This window comes from Vespula vulgaris, chromosome 5, assembly GCF_905475345.1.
Source record: "Vespula vulgaris chromosome 5, iyVesVulg1.1, whole genome shotgun sequence".
Lineage (NCBI taxonomy): Eukaryota > Metazoa > Arthropoda > Insecta > Hymenoptera > Vespidae > Vespula > Vespula vulgaris.
The window spans coordinates 4087910-4107761 of NC_066590.1; the positions used below are offsets into that span (position 1 = coordinate 4087910).

Genomic DNA, 19852 nt, shown 5'->3' on the forward strand with positions numbered 1-19852 from the left:
CGTAAAGCGAATGAGGGTTATGTTGTAAGTACGTGCGAGTGTAAATATACTAAACGAAACGACGTTTTTCGCTCAATATATTTCTCTCTTCTGTAACTTTCGAAATTGCCTATCGCAATTATCGCAAATATCCATCTTATTTTTTTTATAGCATAACTTTTCTTCTTAATGAAAAAGATCGCAAGATTTTATTATGTTTACGAGGAATATTTTCGTACGCGTGAGTTAAAAACATTTTGGACGACAAGAAGAAATACTATGGATACACGGTTGTGTGAGAAACTTTCGAGAATATAAAAATGTCTCTCGTGTCTCATAAACATGTCTCTTTGTTATTTAGCTTTTGACCTTCTACAACCTTGTAGAGATTCGAAGCAGGTCAATATTTTGTACACATATCAATGTCCAACTTTAAAACAAGTTTTTTTTTAGACTTTAATTCTTTTACTGTGGTATTTGTTGTACGAACCATTCAATTTTAGATTTCGCGTGTATGTATTAGTTTTACATGGCGTTCGTTGGCATCGAACCAACTTATTTCCACGAGAGAATACCCTATTTCGAAAATTGCAATCTGGTTTATATGCTCGAATCTCGTAATTTACTTCTTTATATCAAAGACGTTGTATGCTCAAATAAGTTTGTTTCACATTTCGGTATCTCGTGTGATATTTGTCTCGTGTTTTAAATATTACGCAAAAGATCGAGAAAGTTATGTTTCTTTTTTCCTTTTTTCTCTTCTCTCTTTTTTTTTTCTCTTACTATTGGGAATCTCTCATCGAGATCAAACGATAAGATTTCGTGAAATATCAAGTTCCATAAAAATCGTATAGACTCGTTTCGAAACTTCGCCCCAGGATTTCGAACTTTTAAACAGCTTGTAAATTTCTCGATCGTTCCATGTAAAATCGGACTTTTTGGAACTCGTATTTCGCATTACGATAATAACTCAAACGATTATGGCACTTTCGAAAGTTATCATTCTTGCGTGATACTAGCTTCGCAAGAGTCACCCACTTTTTCAACTTTTCTAAATAATATAAAATAATGTTTGATAATTTATTTTCCTGTTGCCCAGTTTCCTTTAATTGTACATACACAACACAACTGTAAAAGGACGAAACAACGTAAGATTTGATTTTTAAATATGAACAGATTTCTGCGAAGTCGATATATTAATATTAATTATTATTTTATAAAGAGAACAATTAAATTTCGATCTTTAAGAATGGTATTTACGAAAAAGATTAAACTAGATTTAATTATGTTATATTTCCATTCGAATAAGATTGGATCGAAGAATTTATTTTTGTTGATGTCCTTGGAAAAAAAAAAGAAATGCTCTCGTCTTTCGGCAAGTAAATTTAATAACAATAAGAACGTTCGTACGAAACGAATAAAAGAAACGAATTATGATTGTCACAAAACGAGAACGGAAACGTGAGTTTAACGCGGTGCTTTCGATGGATCACTACGTTAAAATCCCGATGAAATTGCTTTTCGTGATTCGATCTGTGATTTCTTTAGAAAGGGGCAACCAACCATCGTCGTACACATGACGCCTAGGAAATTACTTGTTTTCATAACCTATATTTTGCAAAATATTACCGGGTTTCCCTTTCTCTCTCTCTCTCCTTTCTTTTTTTCTTTCTTTTGTACACAAGGAAGGTCGAAATGCTTCGTGTGCAGTTTTCTTTATTTCGTTTAGACCGTCAAGCAAATTTACTTTGAAATTTACTCGCAAGGATATTATCTTTTTTTTTTTCTTGAGTAAAAGTTGTAAAAGAAGAATATTAATTGATTGACTCCCTCGCTCGTAAGGATGGATAATTGATACAGAGTAAAAGGCTTTTTTTTAGTCGTTTAATATGTGCATCTTACAACTTTAGTATATTCGTTTCTTAAGTAATTACAAAAAGAAAATTTACTTCTCGAATTTAATATAAAAAATTTGACGTTCATTTTTTGTCTTTTTTTTTCTTTTTTCTATTCTGCCCCGGATTTTATTCGTTCAATTTTATTCGAGTTTCATCGAGGTTTAATGGAACCACGATTTCAACTTTACTCGTTTGTCGTTTATCGCCTTAAAAGCCGAGCGATTCGTCGAACGATTGACCGAGAGAGAGAGAGAGAATGAGAGAGAGAGAGAGAGAGAGAGAGAGAGAGAGAGAGAGAGAGAGAGAGAGAGAGAGAATGAGAGGAAGAGAAATAAAGGCGAAGAGTGGATTCTAAATGGACGAATAAGGTCGTGCTCGATATCGATCCTAGGCATCGTAGGGTGCTAAGACACTCTTTGATCAATTAATGTTCCGGTAGTAGCAGTGGATGAAGTGTCATTGCGCTCTCTCGCCTTATCCAGTATTAAATTTTCCACGTAAGAAAGCAGCTGAACATTTAATATTTTGCGCTAGTAACTATTAGTTTCTTCGTTGCGCTAGAAAAGCATACGTATCGTAGTAAAAGCTAAGAGAAATGCTCGCGCGCGCACTTTAGTTTCTAGAAACTTTAGGTGAGCTTGTTGATGCTCGTAAATTTCGATTAGCGGTAAAAGCAATTAGGCCGGTACCATCTTCCTGGTTATGTGATGTCTATATAAATGCACCACAGTATTCGCTATTTTCTCATATTTCCAGCTACGTCAGCAGAATACTCACGGAAAATGGAAATAAAGGGAGTGTTATATCGATTTATTTTCATTCGGAAAATTTTGTCTTCGTAGATACGTACACAACGTATACATTGTACTTATGAATCTTCTAATCGAATAACGAACCTTTACTTTATTATTTTATTCAAAAATTTAATCAATTTAATGAAATTAAGGACGTTATTTAATGCTATGCAAATACAGCGAGAGAGAGAGAGAGAGAGAGAGAGAGAGAGAGAGAGAGTCGATCGACCTCGAAATCCAATGTTACCTATTCGCCATTGATTTACCATTAATCTCCGGCTTTATTCCGTTTTGTCTGACACTTTCATCCACGATGCTCTCTTGACCACAAACGACAAAGTTCACCGAAGCGATCATGTTGCTGACAAATTAGGCAATATCTTTAATCTTTACTCTTTTTAATTTTTTCTTAATATCGTTTTTAAAACCAACTTAAAAATGTTTCCCTAATTTCCAGCGAGTTATTAAATATTTTTTTCTCATTTTAATAAATTAGCAATATAAGGGAAAGAATATAACGTTGACGGTTACTTTATTAGCTTCGAGAGGAAAAAAAAAAGTTTTAATTGAGTTGACTGATTTGAAGTATCGGAGGAATGCCGGCGGCCCTTCGAGTCCGTGGATCGTTGTTTAACTTTCATAGAAAGAGCTTATTCCTGTTACGCATACGGTTTTTTTTTTTTTTTCGAGACAATATTAAAGTCTTGTGCTATTACTTATATTTACGTCATTTTCTCATTGAAATTACATTGTGATTTCTCGACGTAAGACGGTGTGTTAGTAAACGAGCTCGTTTCATTACCTTTCACGAAATAACGTAAAAAAGAAAGAAGTTAGCTTTAACTAGATGCTTTACGTTTTCTCTTTAATACGCGCCACATTACCCAGCGATATTAACGTTGCTGCAGTGCGAATAATCAGCCAGTACAACCGGTACGCGTTAACTCAATAATAGGATAATTTCCCAACGTTCTACGTCTCGATTCTCACTAGATTCTCCAGTATTTAATCTCACACGACTTAGTTGCAATGCCGCGTAACGTTTAGATACCAGTAAATCCTAATAAATGCTCGTTTAAACCAGATAATATCTTTGTAAATAGATGTTACCTTTTTAATTTATATTCATTTAACAATACCTATTCAAAATTATTATATATCAAGAAACCGATAATAGGATAAGTAATAAACGATATTAAAGAAAACAGATGTTTTAATTACAAATTTTTTTCTAGGGATATATATATAATAAACAAGTGGATACATACAAAATGGAAAGTCTCTACACCGGTGCAATTCATGGATTTCATCAGCCTAACGGAGGTATGGTAGCAAATGGATTTTCCACGGGTATCGCCAATTCCTTCGATCAAAGTGGAGTCTTGAGTCTCATTGTTGTCCTCGGGGGAAGTCTTTCTTTGGTAGCACTCGTTTTTGCGTTCATAACTTATAGGTAAGTTTTATTTCCATTTATATATTGGTAGAATCTCTATAAAATTGTGCATAAGCGAACAGCTGCTTTGTTCACAGTGGAAGTTCATTGTGCGTGTATGTACAACTTATTTCTTACTTTGTACATTTTGAACGATTAGGTACGAGAACTTTTCGTAACAATTTTCTATAAAACATTTCTGTTACGCTGCTAAAAGCACACTTGTAGAGAGAAAGAGAGAGGTGGGCGGGGAGAGGAAAAAAAGTAAAGTAGAAAGAAACATAAGTAAGGAAGATGAAAGACAAGTTCTTGTAGTTGGACAAACGCTTTGAAGTTTGCGTAAAGAAAATGAGAAGTAGTACGAAAGATAAAAAACAATATTAAACCAATGAAAAATGAATTCTTTCATTGTTATTCTTAAATTTCAGAAAGGAGCGATTTTTTTCTTATTCTACTTCCTATCTTTGCGGGATAGACATTATCGATAAAGCAAATTTCATTCTTTTTTCTTTTCAAACTGAATTTAGTTCCACCAGCTTCGGTTGCTCGCTTTACCACTGCGTCGACCGCGTTAAACAGCAAAAGAAGTAACGTCAAGTGCAAACCAGCTTCATGATCGAGTACCTATTGCGGAAATTGGTGGAAATAGAGAACCGCACCCTCTGTTCTTTTTCGATCGATCATCATCACTTTCAGTACATCGCGCTTCTCTGCTTTCTAAAGAGAAATAAAAATTGAACGACCTTTTTCCAAAGGTGGTGCCATTGACAAGGCTAGGCTGCCTGTTGATTTTTCAATACTAAGATTTCAAAGATCCCTTTGTCTTATGTAAGAAACAAAAAATAATAATAATAAAAAAAGTAAACGTAAATTCTGCATATATGCGTTGAAAATATAACGAAATTACAGTTGGAAATGAAATAACATCAATCGCGATAATAATCATGGTCTATGGTAGCAAGTTAAATTCAATGATATTTAATTCTATTCGAACATTTTGAACCGTCATATGTCGTGCATGCGAATATGAAACGTTTATCTAGTAATATATTATTACGTTACAATGGAGTGGTTAATTTAATTGAAACTTACCGCATGAACGACGTGACATATCAGAATTTTGGTAAATTTCTAATGGCTGTATAGTCAACCACTATTTTGTGGTAATACAATATTTATATTCACGGTGATACCATTTTTATTATAAATTGCTTATGAAATATTATCATATCATAATTGTGGTAGTAACATTTACATTCGCAAGCTTTTCTCACTATTCTTACAATTTTTTCTTGCTTTTTTGAATATGTGATTATAGTTGCAAATATCATGCTTACGTTAAACGAAAAGTTAGAAGTAGGTGAGAGCAGTCATGATTTTGCGCCAAATTTCCAAACGGGGTCGCACATAATTCATACCAGCAAGTTGTCCCAGACACTTTCTTGACCTCACAGAGATAAGCTGAAATTAATGCATTCATCGTATACGCCAATTTACACACATACACTAGCTAATGCTTTGGTTACTGTATTAATTAATTCGTCGTAAATAATATGAATCGAATTATTTTAATCCCGCTTCATTGTTATAGCTTTAGATTTAACAAATAAATAGTTCTGTAGTTATACATAATAATGAATCGAAGGTAGCTTGCGATTGTGTATACTTTGGCAGGCATAGCATAAAGCTATAGGGATAGGTATATGCGGAGTTCTAACTTCATTTCCACGTTATCCTTAATTAGGTTAAAATCGTTGCGAGATCCCTATTGTCGGGCCAATGTTGTTAGAACGCATTTACATCTGACATTTTCCGACAGAATTGATTCGATTGCGATACCTTCGATTATTTGATAGATTTTTACCAATTATTATTTTATCAATAAATAATTGTTATGTAATGTTAATTCCTCTTTTAAAGTACGCGACAATAAAACGGAGCGTTTATCAATACGTATATCATTAGCTTAAAGCAATCAGAATATATGTATCAACGTACGATCGAATCGCTGTATCTACGTCGAATTCGGGTTAATCTTTCCATGCGAGTTATAATCGTCTCATGGAACTTTAATGAACGATTTTGGACATCGAAATCATCATTAAATTGTATAATCGTGTTTTAATAACCCAATCAAGACGAGTCGAGTTTTAATTGCACAGTTAACGAGATTTTGTTTTTATTTGTTTCAAACGATTGCTTTTCAAATAAAAAGCAGAAAAAAATACTATAGAAAATTTATATAACGCTCGTTACACAAGCTTTCCAACGCATTCATTAATATGGAACGGTGAACGTATGAAGTTCATAGTAGATAGATACGCGTCCGGGCGGTTCCATCCAGGTGCAACGACATTTCGGCAGTTAATCGCTTTAGAGGCATCACAAGGCGCTTAAATGCAGTAACTCAGGGGGAGTGCAGTTGCATCCTGATTCTCTTCCCTAATAACTCCTAATTGAATCAGTCTATCGTATCGATGTAACATCGCGAATTTATTACCATCATTAATAATGTGTTCGATATATAGAACTATCCCTTCTCTCTCTCTCTCTCTCATAAAAATTTTTCCGAGAATGTAGTTCGACAGATAGAATATTAATTGCACGGATCATAAGTTATGTTAACTCGTAGTTAGTAGCATATTAGGTATATTCGATCGATACTCCCTCGGTACCGTGAGAAATGCTATTCAATTAATTGATCATTCGTGTAAGGCAGCTAATCTGCTCGTGATCGAAGTTTGCAAGTATTTCATTCAATTTGACCGACGCTCAGTGAGTTTAGGTTAATTAGAGTTACAATTAAAGGCTCAATTGATTTACGAAATGTCAGTTTGGTATATGAACCAACGCGGATCATTTTCGCGTCGAATTAATTTCGAGAAATTGTGAACATCGTATTAAATAGTTCGTGAAATTTATATTCACAATTGTTAATTCCATGTTCTCGACTATCCCTTATCTTTACCTTTTTGTCGTTACCTTTGGCTTTTTTTCGCAAAGTACTAATTCCTTTCCATTCGAGATCTTCTTTTGCACTTAACACGCTTTCGTAGTAAAAACCACGAGAAGCGATGGAGAGTAATGGCTTTAAAAACCTCATGGGAAAAGGATGCGGTCGTCTTTTTTCGAGATGAAGAATTCAGCACGAAAAGAGGCGAAGAAAAGGATTTTTGTCGTTCGTAAGAGTAAGCAGCTTACAACTGCTGCGTCGACATTTTTATGCTTTTTAAGCAGAAAACGTTAGGATTGAACGGTAGATGTTCAAGAAAAACAATTATTATTAAAAAAAATATCATTATTTCAAGAAAATAGAATGATCGACAGAGAGTCTTTGCACGTAAAAATACTTAATCAACTTCGTAGACTTTTTTACAAGAAAAAGTCATTAGATCCAGCTCCTTACCTATATTTTTGCCGTTTCTTTCAACAAAGAATAGTGACTTCCTAAGTAAGAGTACCGCTGCACTCAGCTTCTAATCTACTTTATTCAAGTTAGAGAAAAACAGACTCTGCCTGGTAACTTTCAATATGAGAATCCATTGTCGCACTAGACTTTGTCTATATCATAGACCTTCTATGTTAATAGAATATTGCATTGATATCATTCATCATGTTTAAACGGAAAACAGATATTCGTTATCAAGACGAGTTGAAGAGGAATGAACAATCAGGGATAATGATCGATCAACAAAATTAAAGGGGAAAAAAAAGCCGTATGCTATCTCGTCGGAAAATTATATTTATATCCGTCACGTATAATCAATGCGTATCAACGATAAGCGCATTGGTTCGTCCCATGATTCCAACGAGCGAACCAATTGGGAGTTGGGAGATTAATGTGCGAGATGGATGTATTCAATCATGGCCGCGCATGTCTCTGCAAGATATTGTGCTCGTCCATAGGAATATAACATAAAGTTAACAGATAGTAAGTTTTTACAAAAAAAATATATTGACGAATGGAAAAAAAAACAAAGTAAAAAGGGAAAGAAAAGCCAAAATAATTTCTACGCTCGAAATGATCGATTAGCAGCGTTGCTTTTATCGAAAATTGATTAACGTAAAATCACGTTTCCGACGTGGCCGACTCTCTATCCTCTTCTGATATAGTACGTGAAAGGATCTAATCCGCGCGACAGACGAGGCTTACCTCCAGAGCTGGAGAGAGTAATTTCTAGAGGCTTTACTTGATCTCCGCGGTCACATCGTCTAAGGCAAGTGTACCAGTTCGTTTTCTATTAGGGTGTCATTTTTTTTTTTTTTATCAAATGACAACATGATTAGGGATAAACGAAAAGGGTACGTAGATATTTATGTATGTACATAAATACATAGATATATACATGCATACGTCTCCTTTTCGAACGTGTCAAAGAGGAATCGAGAGGAAGGAGGGTGTTGGCAGCCTACGTTATAGGACGAGATTGCTATACCATCGCACGTATCTAAGCCGCTTATAAACCCTTCGTGCTCTCTGACCGTTCCAAAGGAACGCTCGCCTCGGAATTTCGTGTCGCCGCAAGTGGCTTCGTTAAAATGTATCGCCATAACGCTTTTCAAGTCGGAAAGAGCACGGGAAACTGGCAAATATGTTTAGATCGCGAAAACCACCTATGTGGTTTTCGTCAAAGGAAACCATCCTAACAAATTGTTCGATACTTTCGATTGACGAATTATCGCGTGAATATTTTTTCGAAAATATTCTACGGATTATAAATCATGCCGAGAATTCGATATTTTCTTATTTATTTTCTAGTTCCCTCTTTCTTTATTCATAAGAAAAGGTGGATGTTACGAAACATCGAAGAACGGTGTGAAAAGAGATGTCGGATAAAAAAAGCCGTAAGAAGAGTTCACCGAGAAAAAGAGAAGAACTTCCCGAGAGAAACGAAAAGAAGAAAAGAGTTCGAGTAGAAGTAGAAAAACGGGTAGATTCTTTCACGTTTTTGCGAGAAATATGTGTATTTACGCGGATGACATAGTTAATAATTTCTCAAGGGAAGTACATATCATTAATAGATACCGGTGTGGTATCACCATCATCACTATCATCAACTCTACCGTTTTCCTTTATGATTTTTGTCATTCTTTGGGACCATCTGGCTGCAAAGTTGGAAGAGGAGAGATGGTGGTTAAAGGAAGTGCGACGACTAAGGAACTGGCGAACATACCGAGCGTTTAAGACGACCTTTAAGACTTCGTCTTCTGCCTTTGATTTCCCAAAGGGTTCTATCGATGGTACATCGATCCAACATTCTCTGAGATCGATACCTCTCACATTTCGGTAGTATGTGGCACGCTACGAAGACGTCCAACGACGATGTGCCGTTGGGAGCACTTTGTGCGAGCCATAAAGCGACGCCCGATTGAATTAGCTTCTCCGTGTCTAGGCTTTAGGAAGATCACTTGGTTGGTACTCTCCATCCTTTTTCTCTCTCTCTCTCTTCCTCTTTTTCTCTTTCTATTTCTCTCTCTCTTTCTCTCTCTCTCTCTCTCGTTTGCTCGCTGTACCTTGACCACGATTTTTGACCTTATGCAGCTTTTGGAAACGAAAGCTCGAATTCCTTTTTCGAATCTATCGTTTTTTTTTATCTCGATATCTATTCTTTGCTATTTTTAACATTCTTCAATATTTTTCTTAAGGAATCGTCTCTAATGATTGATTATGATTTATTATCTATCTTTTTCTCTAAGAATAAGTATACCTTTTTTTTTCCTTTTGTACACGCTTGCATTCATATTTTCATATTATACTCTATTCATGGAGCGTTCCATTATGGATACGAGATGTCACGCCTCCGAAACGTGGATTTAATATCTGGAGAAGTTCTTGGAAACTGCTACGTATGCATGTGTGTATGTAGCTACGAGGACGTTTATGGACAATGGACTTTGGCACTATGCCGTGAAAATTGAGTGTAGATTGCAGACGAGACGAAATGCGAATCGCATATTGCCGCAAGCCACTTTGCGAACTTTGCAAGCATGCATGCACTCTTCCTCCTCATTTTCTGCTACTCTAAAAATGAGCAGAAAGTCAAATAAAGTTTCATAAGCTTTTATTTCGTGAGTCTCGATGGGTAAAACAAAATGTTCGTAGATATATGTATATCGCGTAATTACATGCGTGGAAATGGTTCGTGTTATGAAAATTTAACGTATATATATGTACATGTATCGCGCTGTATATTAGAGGGAAAGATATCGCGGAGATGCTGTCCTAATAGCCCTTAACTCTCTCTCGTCTCGAATCAATAGGTTTCGAGCTTTGAAATGAATCGATGTCGTAAAATGATGGCATTCGTGCTCGTCCGCATTGTCTTAGAACAAACAAAGGAGCGACTGGACTGACCCGATTAATCGGAATTTGACGCGTTATCGGCTCATTAAAATTTCTTCAAATGGAGTTGGCATATGTAGTACGATAAAAAGAACATATATATATATATATATCAGGTCATGGCTCTACGGGTAAAAATCTTCAGGGTAGTAGATATCGTTCGAGATATGTGATATTCAAGAAGAAATGCGTTACCTTTCAAACGTCGAAATGTCGTAGACTTCGTTTTTAAATCGGTGATATGAAGGTATTCCGAAGGAAAAGGTATCTATCTCTTCTTTGAAACTTAGAAGACGATAGTCACCTATACTTCGCTTGGCATAATTCTATGAATATCGTATTACGTACTAGTGGCATATCTAATCCATATAATGACTCCTTCCATAGTTGTTCAACTGTTAACTCCCTGTCAGTAACTTCGTTCTCATAATAATTACTACATCACGTTAGGAAGTTTCCTATACAATGAGACAGGAAAGGAATAGATTTAAATTCCTGTTTTAGAAATTCTTAAGAGATTTGAATAATTTGATAATCGTTGCATTTATGTATTTTGTCGTATCTTGTTTTTAGTTTCATTCACGAAAATTTTCAAGAACTTATTGCCGAGGAACCTTTCGTTAATTCGGATCAATGAAATCTTTTTCTCCGCGTCTTCGCGTGTCACACGAAAGGAATATCATGAGGCGAACTTATCTTATCGGTTATCTATGTACCTATGGCTAGATCGATCAAAGGCCAAGGACGAGTTATATCGCGTTATCCCTTGGAACTGGGTTCTTTACATTTGCAATTAACATTCCTATTGTCGTGACGTCTTCATCTAACTCCGCAGATGCCCTGCATCGATAAATCGATGCAGTTACGTTCGTCGCAAAGATTTATCGATCGGCGATGAAGGATTTCATAATAGCATAGTTGTCAGCACGGAAAGACAACATTCGTAGAATCAATAACATTGAAATATGATAATGATTCGAAGCGTTTGTATAATACTCGTCAGCGACACGTCGAAAAGAAAAATCTTCGAATCGTCTGCCGGTGATAATGATCGTTGCCGTCGTGTATGCCACGCGTGAAATAAAAATCGTTGAGTGGAAAAGAAAAGTGGGTCATCGAAATATCGCTTATGCTTTTCGTCCGAGCTTTCGATTCGAATGCTTTTACTTTTTAATTTTGTTTTATCGAGAATTTGGAAAAAGATTTTAAATGAATCAACGATAATTCCCGTGGAAAACATGTTTATTAAGCTTGTTCGGCGAAAAGAAAGAGAGAAATTGAGGGAGAAAGAGATAGCACAATTACGAGTCGGTAACGATAATCGAGAATTCACGATCGATCCCTTCGTTCGCCGTACGTGTTCTGCATTATGCTGACTTGACTGCGGCCTTTTACTATGCAAATGTTGAAAGACCTGGTCCGAGTTAGCAAAGACGGATTCATTTCCGAATCTCTTAAAAGGAGAGTTCGAAATCCCAGATCAACAGAAGCCTTCGTTTCTTCTCCTATATCTATGCTTCAAAGAAGGTTTATATAAAGTTTATTCGAATGTGTAGGTGTGAGAAAGGTCTAAAGAAGATAACCGGAAATAAAAAGCTCCGAGCTTTTCTCGTATGTACCTATCTTTAAAGCACAAAAGCGACCATCGACCATACGAGAGAATGGCACGATCAATCCATATATATGGATTTTAAAATGCACGTATAATGGATTTTTAAAATCGACTTGATGTTTATCGAATAATTTTGTTTCCATTATGAATTGGGCATACAGGACGTTGTCAGTCTTTTATTATATGCCATATTGAACGAGGTCGTCCTGAAAGGTTCGCATCGTATTTTCAGAATCTCGTCTTCGGTTAGAAACGGCTACGAAGTTTGATGAAAGGAAAGCTCGATAGGAAAGTTAGATGGTCGGTAAGACGAAGGTTTTATGCAGATCGTAATCCTTACTTGAGGAAAAATCGATCAGGGATGCGCTCGTTGATAAGAATCTGTATGGTACCGTGAAAAGTTTTACGAGCGAATGGTTTTTGAAAAAAAGAAAAATATGTTCGCTAGAAATTCGAAAGCCTTTGTTTTTTTTCTTAACTAGTTAGTTCGTGTAATTAGTTTCAAAGAGGAACGAGGAATATAAAAGCTCGAATTATTCGTTCGCGGTTCTCGTCGTTTGGTCTACGTTGAATTTAATCAAGAATCATCTTCCCTTTTTTATATTGATCAATTCTTCAATTATTCCACGATACATCATACGTGTAGTTCGAAGTGACTCATCTTTGATCGATCCTAACTTCTGCCAAGATTTCAACCGGTATGCTCTCGAAAGCACTTAATATCTTACTCCGTTCGAGCGAATTGTTAAGCCGACTAACTCCTGACCTAATTAATCGTAGATCCACGAATTTATCGTAAACTTCTGCAATATCGTTATTGAACGTCTATCGTTCGATTTATGCGATATTATCGTTGACTCGAGACACGTTGAATATAAACGCGCCTCGGCAAAGCTATCTCGGCAAAATACAATAAAATAATTTCCATTCAAGGAAAGTGTATTCTCGTTGATAAAAATAAATACGAGAATTCTCGAAAAGCAACTAAATCGTATCCACTTTCATTGTCTCAGGCTTAAAGATTTCATTTCTGAAAATCCACGAGATAGAATCGAGGTAGGGTTGCCCAATAAACAACAAATGGGATTAAGTTCTCGAGATAGGATTGGAAAGGAAAGAGCAAATAAGAAAAAGGAGGAAAGAGAAAGCCGGCGTCAACAAGAGAATATCATTTAATTAGATTCTTCGCAATGACCTCAAGGCAATGCCATAATTGTTACCCACGGCTCTGGATTGGGTATAAAGGATTTCTCGATTGTGTCTGGATGATCTATGTTGATGCCCAAAAAATTTACTCCGTTCGTATGAAAGGATGAACCGAACGAAGACTTTTTATTTCTGATACTTGGAAAAATTGCAAATCGATATTCAATGGTTTCTCATAAATAAACGGAAATGGTGGAATAGCGCTTGATATCGACTTCGCTTACTTATTACGTTAGGGAGGTAGATCGAAGTGGGAATTGCAAAATAATATTTCTACGTATAGTATGTATGCATTCCTCGCATTGTATAATATACGCGAACAGAACTTAATATGAACAGAACTTCTCGTGAATGTTAAATATTCTCTGGCAAAATTTAAACTCTTTATCCTCCTGACGAAAATTTTCTCGTAGAATTTGTATTCCGACACTTGTATGGTAGCCTTTACGTTAATTCTATGCAAATATTATATGCTTTGTGAAGTGTAGTGAAGAGAATGTAGAGGAACTTTCGAAAAGTACAAAGAAAAAGGTTAATACCTAAAACGTGGACGCATTTCGATGTTGGCGAAACTAAAATTAAATTTACAAGAAATCCTTTTAACTGTTTACAATTCCGCTACGTTGAAAGGGATGTAAAAAATGGATGGGATATGAAAAATGTATTAGTCGTTGTTCAACGAAAATCCTATGTACGTATGTAGATACATATGTAGCTCGCATCAGACATGGCTCGTGTTGAATCTTCCAACGATTTGAAAGAAAAGGACGAAAAAATGAAATTAATATGCTTTCCATATGTAGATATAAATTTTTTACGGATGCATTAAAATTGTGAATCTTCTCGACATTTCTCTTTCCGTGTGGCAAAACGAAACGTTCATAAAAGCCGTTTCAGCAAGTTTATTTCGCTCGTAACACTTACTGTCCAAACATGATTCGAAACTTAATAAATTTGAGGGCTAGCGGATAAAAAGTGTGTATGTGTGTGTATTCTGTGTGTGTTGTATGTGTGATGATATTTAAATAATTATCTTGTCGACATGCATATATAGTGCACGTACCTACGTACGAGGGATTATTATTCACCATTATATTAAACTTGACGAACGGATTATATTCGCTCGATAATAATGATTATCGTTCGCAACGCGACTGAGAGAGAGTTTCGTTGTCAGTTTATAATGACTTTTAATAAATAAAAGAGATAAAAAGAGTTGTTAAAAATGTACTACTTTGATCATTTAATATAAACGATATAATATTCGCAATAATCGTTTCTTTTCGTTGCAACATTTTGATGAAATTGCAATGAAAAGTACGAATAATTCGTACAAATGTGAAATATTAACAATCGTTCATTTATTCTCATAATGCATTTCATGAATTAGACGTGATTGCATTTAGTAGTGAGAGATTATTGTAATTAACGCTCGTTACTTTTAATTCAATCCTAATACATTCGTCCAGGAAGTTGTAATTTCCAACGGAGAAAAGATAACATTGGTCCACAGTTTTCATGATAAATATAATACGCTTCAAATATTCTTGTGTCAATACTTTCGATGTAATGTTTATCTTCATTTCGTCTGATGGAGTCGTGGCTTTAAAGCAAAGTAAAAAAGAGAGAGAGAGAGAGAGAAAGAGAAACATGAATTCAACCGGTGAAACGTAAAATTTCGTGGTCTTCTTCGTGTGGTCGGTACTCGACTTATCCTTATTTTTCTTTCTTGACGTGGAAATATTAAATTCACTGACATAACTCTTACAGAATTTCGTTTCTTTTTTACATCACATCTTTTTATTAAACGCTTGCTCTCGGAGAACGAGCGCCAACGATAAAATACGAAGAGTCTCGTTTCATAGGTTGCACGAGTCGAGATAAGAGATGAGATTTGTACAGTGGAAGATATCGGGGTCTTTCGAATTCTATTCGACTCGATTTCTTTATTTTTTTTTCTTTTGTTTTTCTTTTTTTTCATTTTACTTTTCTTTTTTTCTTTTTTATAAAAACGACCAACGGGAGCGAATCGTGCTATAAGTACATGCATACATGTGTACTTGCGCACATGTATACGTGCACAGAACGGTATTAAGTGGAATTCGAACTAACGATTTCAGGAGTGGAAATTAGCAGGAACCCGTGCTAATTTGCCACCGAGAGTGGAATTTATTTCCGCCTGACCTCTTTCCTCTTCATCTTTTTTTATTTTATTTTATTTCTTTTTTTTCGATTAATTCACTCTCATGAACGTAACATACCGCTCAGTCGAACTCGTTCCTTTTTACTTTATTTTATGTTTTTTCAATTTCACTTTGCTTCTAATTAAGTTTATCACTTTTCGTAGAAATATATAGTATTCGAAATATAGTTATCTATATATATATATATATATAGTTGAAGATCTCTTCTTATTTACATTTAAAGTAGATCGTCGAGTTATCATAGCATTAAGAAAAGTAACTTCGTATTTTCATCGAATACTTGAACGAACGATCGATTTATTCGAGCGTTAAGAGTACTAGGACCGTTTCGTGTAATCATTTATCTTCCATTCAATTCCTTGGCCGATCCTATCGTTTATTCATAGTATTCCGAAAAGCGATTTTCATAGACTCGTGAAATAATTAATGAGCGATACGATTTATGAGATAGATACATAGAAAGGAATAACATAAATATATGATAACTACGAACTTGCGTTCGCAAAATATTGCGTGATAATATATTTGGATCGAGAAAATATGTATGTCTTTCGATTTTTAGATAAACTTTTGAAACAAATCCGCGGTCGTCATTGAAAAGTCCCAGAGTCTCATTGTTGATCAACAAACAAAAGAGACGACCTTCTGTCTCTTCTCTCTCCGGTATTATCGCGCTTTCATAGTAGAAAACCACTTGTGGCTCGGTGCTCGCATTACGCACAACCTTTGATTTATTACGGGAGGAGTAGCAGGATGGTGAGTTCCTTTTCTTTTTAGGTTCCTCGTTATTTTTGCTTCTCGCGTACTTCCCTTTTCTTCTTCTTCTTCTTTTTCTTCTTGTCCTTCCTTTCCTCTGTCGTCGTTCTTTTAAAATAGTTCATTCTACGAGAAACATCATTATCATCGTAATAAAAGTTTCACATAAGACCGTTTGAAATTATTCGTTCCAGCGTTAATTAATAAATCGTAATACTGCAACAGAGCTCGGAGTTGCGGTCGAAGCCTTGCAGAGTTGTACTGAAAAGCGGAAAGATTAATTTGGCAAGCCGCTACGTGTACAGTCATACCGACTTGTACGTACATACGCCGACGCCATTACTCATACTCAACCGTTTCTACGAGATGAATAATTCAGAAGCGAATGAGAATCACACTGTTGGATTTTAGAAAGCTTCTCGACGCTCGTTATTCTCGCCCTTGCAACTTCTTTTTTCTTATTTTTTTTCTTGTTTTTTTCTTTTCTCTCTCTCTCTCTCTCTCTCTCTCTCTCTTCTTACTTTTTATTTTTCTCCTCTCTTTGTAACGTTGCATTTCACCGACGCGACTATCGAATGAAATTCGTCTCGACAAAGATCGGTTGTTGAAACACGAGGATATTGTTAGACAAAGATATCGTGTCTCATTAATTCGAGAAAGTTCATCCTATCAAATCGTACTAGTGCAATTTCGAAGAAAGCCAGCCGGGTTAAGAAGCGTAAATTACAGCAAGCTTTTCGACTTGTTCCAGTCCATAAAACAGTGAGTAAACTTCGAAAGCTTTTAAAATTCAAGTCCTCACGGTAGCATCCTTTTTATTATCCTTTTTGATATACAACGTTGTAGCTTTATGAGCGGACATCGTCGCTACCTCTTTTTTCTTTGATTCCTTTGAAATAGGGAATCTCGTCGATCTACCTGAAAGAATACGTTAACTGATATAAAGCTTCTTTCGGAGATAATAATTTGATTAATATCTTCGGAATGACTAGGACAATAATACGATTATGTATGTATTCCGTAATTGTCTTTCGATTAATCGATAGTTGTTAGGAAGGAAGAAATGAATATCATAAATAAGGAATAAAAAATTCTCGATTAATTAACGAGTTTCTCTATGTCCTCGAACTTCGTAATATCCAGCATAAATTCCTCCGATAACGATTACGTAGTCAGTTTTCTTGAAATGGTAACGAAATCGAAGCCGTGCGATTAAAAGCTCTCTCGGTGATTCAAATTTGCAATGCAAATGTCGACTTTATTATAAAAACACGTTCGACTATGAAATTCCTCCATGATCGACGGCCGTTCCATCATGGACGTCCCGATATGAGAGTCATTGATGCATGTAGATATTCTGCACATCTGTGTCGGCGATACGCATACAGCTGTGTAACGAGTTAGAGCGAGCCAACCGGCTGACCGCCTCAAAATAATAATTAAACAATAAACAAGACTGAACCAAACGAACCAATCATACGGTCTTCGTTTAATAATTTGCATATTTCATCTACAGAATCTGCAATTACTTTCGAAAAAACTTTTTTTCATGTCAGTCGAAGCGATGCGCGAAATTTATAATGTTTGAAACATGATTTTTTAACGGAAGAGTTTGATAGATCGTCTCATTGTTCTCTCGTCAAGAATTTAATGACAAGGATACTTATTCTTATTTTACGATGGTGGGAATATCAGCTACGACGTTAAATGAGATTCATGGAGATGTCAATCTTATATCGAAAGGATAGAAAAAGATCGAAATAGAAGTTGAACGTATTCGCTTAAAAAACTTTTATATCCGTGGAGGATTTGAAATGGTCGCGTCTTTAGTGCCTCAGGCACTTGATTTTAGATGTCAGAAGCTCGATGTGGAAGGAGCTATAAAGATTGTCGATAGGAGAGGCATTTTCTATTTATACAGTCTGTTCTCTTTTTTTTTATTTCTTTTTTCCCTTTTTTTCTAATGCTTAACAATCAAGCAAATTTACTGATTGTGTGACACGTTCGTGAGCTCTTTGAAAATTTCTATAAGCTGCAAAGAGGAAAAGAAAGAAAGAAGAAAACGAGCGAGAGAGAGAGAGAGAGAGAGAGAGAGAGAGAGAGAGAGAGAGAGAGAGAGAGTGAGAAAAAATTACATAAACGAGCTTTTTAAAGTTAAATGAATAAGTAGTTACGTTCGTTTGTATAATGTGTGATATTGTAATTTTCTTTTCATAATTTATTAATATTAATTCAAAGTCCGTATAGATATAATGTAAATTACAATGTTCCGTTAGCATAGCAGCTTTTATGTTACATCTAAGTAATTACACTTTTCGATCGAAGCAAAGTAATTTCGTAAATGTTAAGTTATTCGTTTTCTTACAAGCACGATTTTAATGGTGCTAGAAAGATATCGTTCTCTCTTTTATGTCTGTGTTTGTAATATTTCACGATTTATCATCGAAAAGTAAATTGTATTTTTACTCTTGTAGTTACATCGAATGAATAACTTTTCGTTTAAAAATTGAATATTTTCATTTTGTGCGTGTAGACCATTGGAAAAATAAATAATAAAATTTTTCATTCGTTTAAAAAAATAATATAATGTTCTGACAGTTGTGCCACTATCGGCAAAATTTCGTTTAACTCAAGTAGTTACTTTTTTCTTCTTCGTTCTTCTCTCTCTCTCTTTCTTCTCCTTCCCTTCCTATCATTGAATGTTTTTTACCGAATGAATAATTCACCACCGAAATGAAACGAAACGAAAAGTCACAGGTATTCTTTCGTTGAAGGTCAACTCTTTGGAATAGGGAGAGGTGAAGTTCTTTTTTTGTTGGCGAACGAAACGATTATTTGTGGTCTTATATAGCTTTTACAGAATTTCATAGTATCATTTCAACCTTTTAAAGATATCTTTATCTTATAAATCCTTTTATCTTTTTCATTACATGCCAATTTGAATAATATTTTGTCGACATATCAGAAAAGTGCTTATTTTCTTTGAAACTTAATTAGCTTCGAAAAAATTGGGGCAATGTAATATTTATTTAATTAATATATCCATTTAATTAATCACAATCGCTATTATTTGCATTTAATGCTATTATAAATATATAATAATAATGATAAAATGAATTTTCGCGGAATTGTATCGATGATCCTCTTTTTCATTTATATTCGATGCATTCTCTAGGTAAAAGAATTTAATAAAAAAAAAATTAAAAAAAAAAATAATAAAAATAAAAAAAGAAAGGCAGGAAAAAGACGAAATACGATCGATTATGAAATACCACAAATACGTGAAAAAACGACCACGATACTGAATATGAAGTCTCAATCGATACCATCGTACATTCCAACACGTCCGATAATACGAAAATTCGTAATTAAAGACTCGACGGAAGTACGTGAGACTATGTGTAATGAAATATTTCTTTTGGAAATGTTTGATGATTCTTTTAGTGAAGATAATATACGGAGGAAGTTTAAACTCGTAGAAATCGCAAAATATCGAAAGTAGAAAAAGTTCTCTTTTCCAAAAGGACTATCAAGAGCATTAAAATTCAATGCGTTTAGAATTGTGTAACACGTTGCGTTTCTGTTGCATTAGTTTAAGAATCTTACTCGAAGAAAGTACAAAGTTTTC

The 19852-nt window shown here is 35.1% G+C and overlaps 1 protein-coding gene across 1 annotated transcript in view; it reads left to right on the top strand.

Annotated features, from left to right (window-relative positions):
* The window catches only part of LOC127064054 (latrophilin-like protein LAT-2), a 40068-nt gene that overhangs the window by 1268 nt on the left and 18948 nt on the right, over positions 1–19852 (top strand). The window contains exon 2 of the mRNA XM_050994560.1: positions 3907–4124. Coding sequence (XP_050850517.1) covers positions 3943–4124 — 182 coding nt within the window. The 5' untranslated portion in view covers positions 3907–3942. The remainder of the gene's footprint in view (positions 1–3906; positions 4125–19852) is intronic.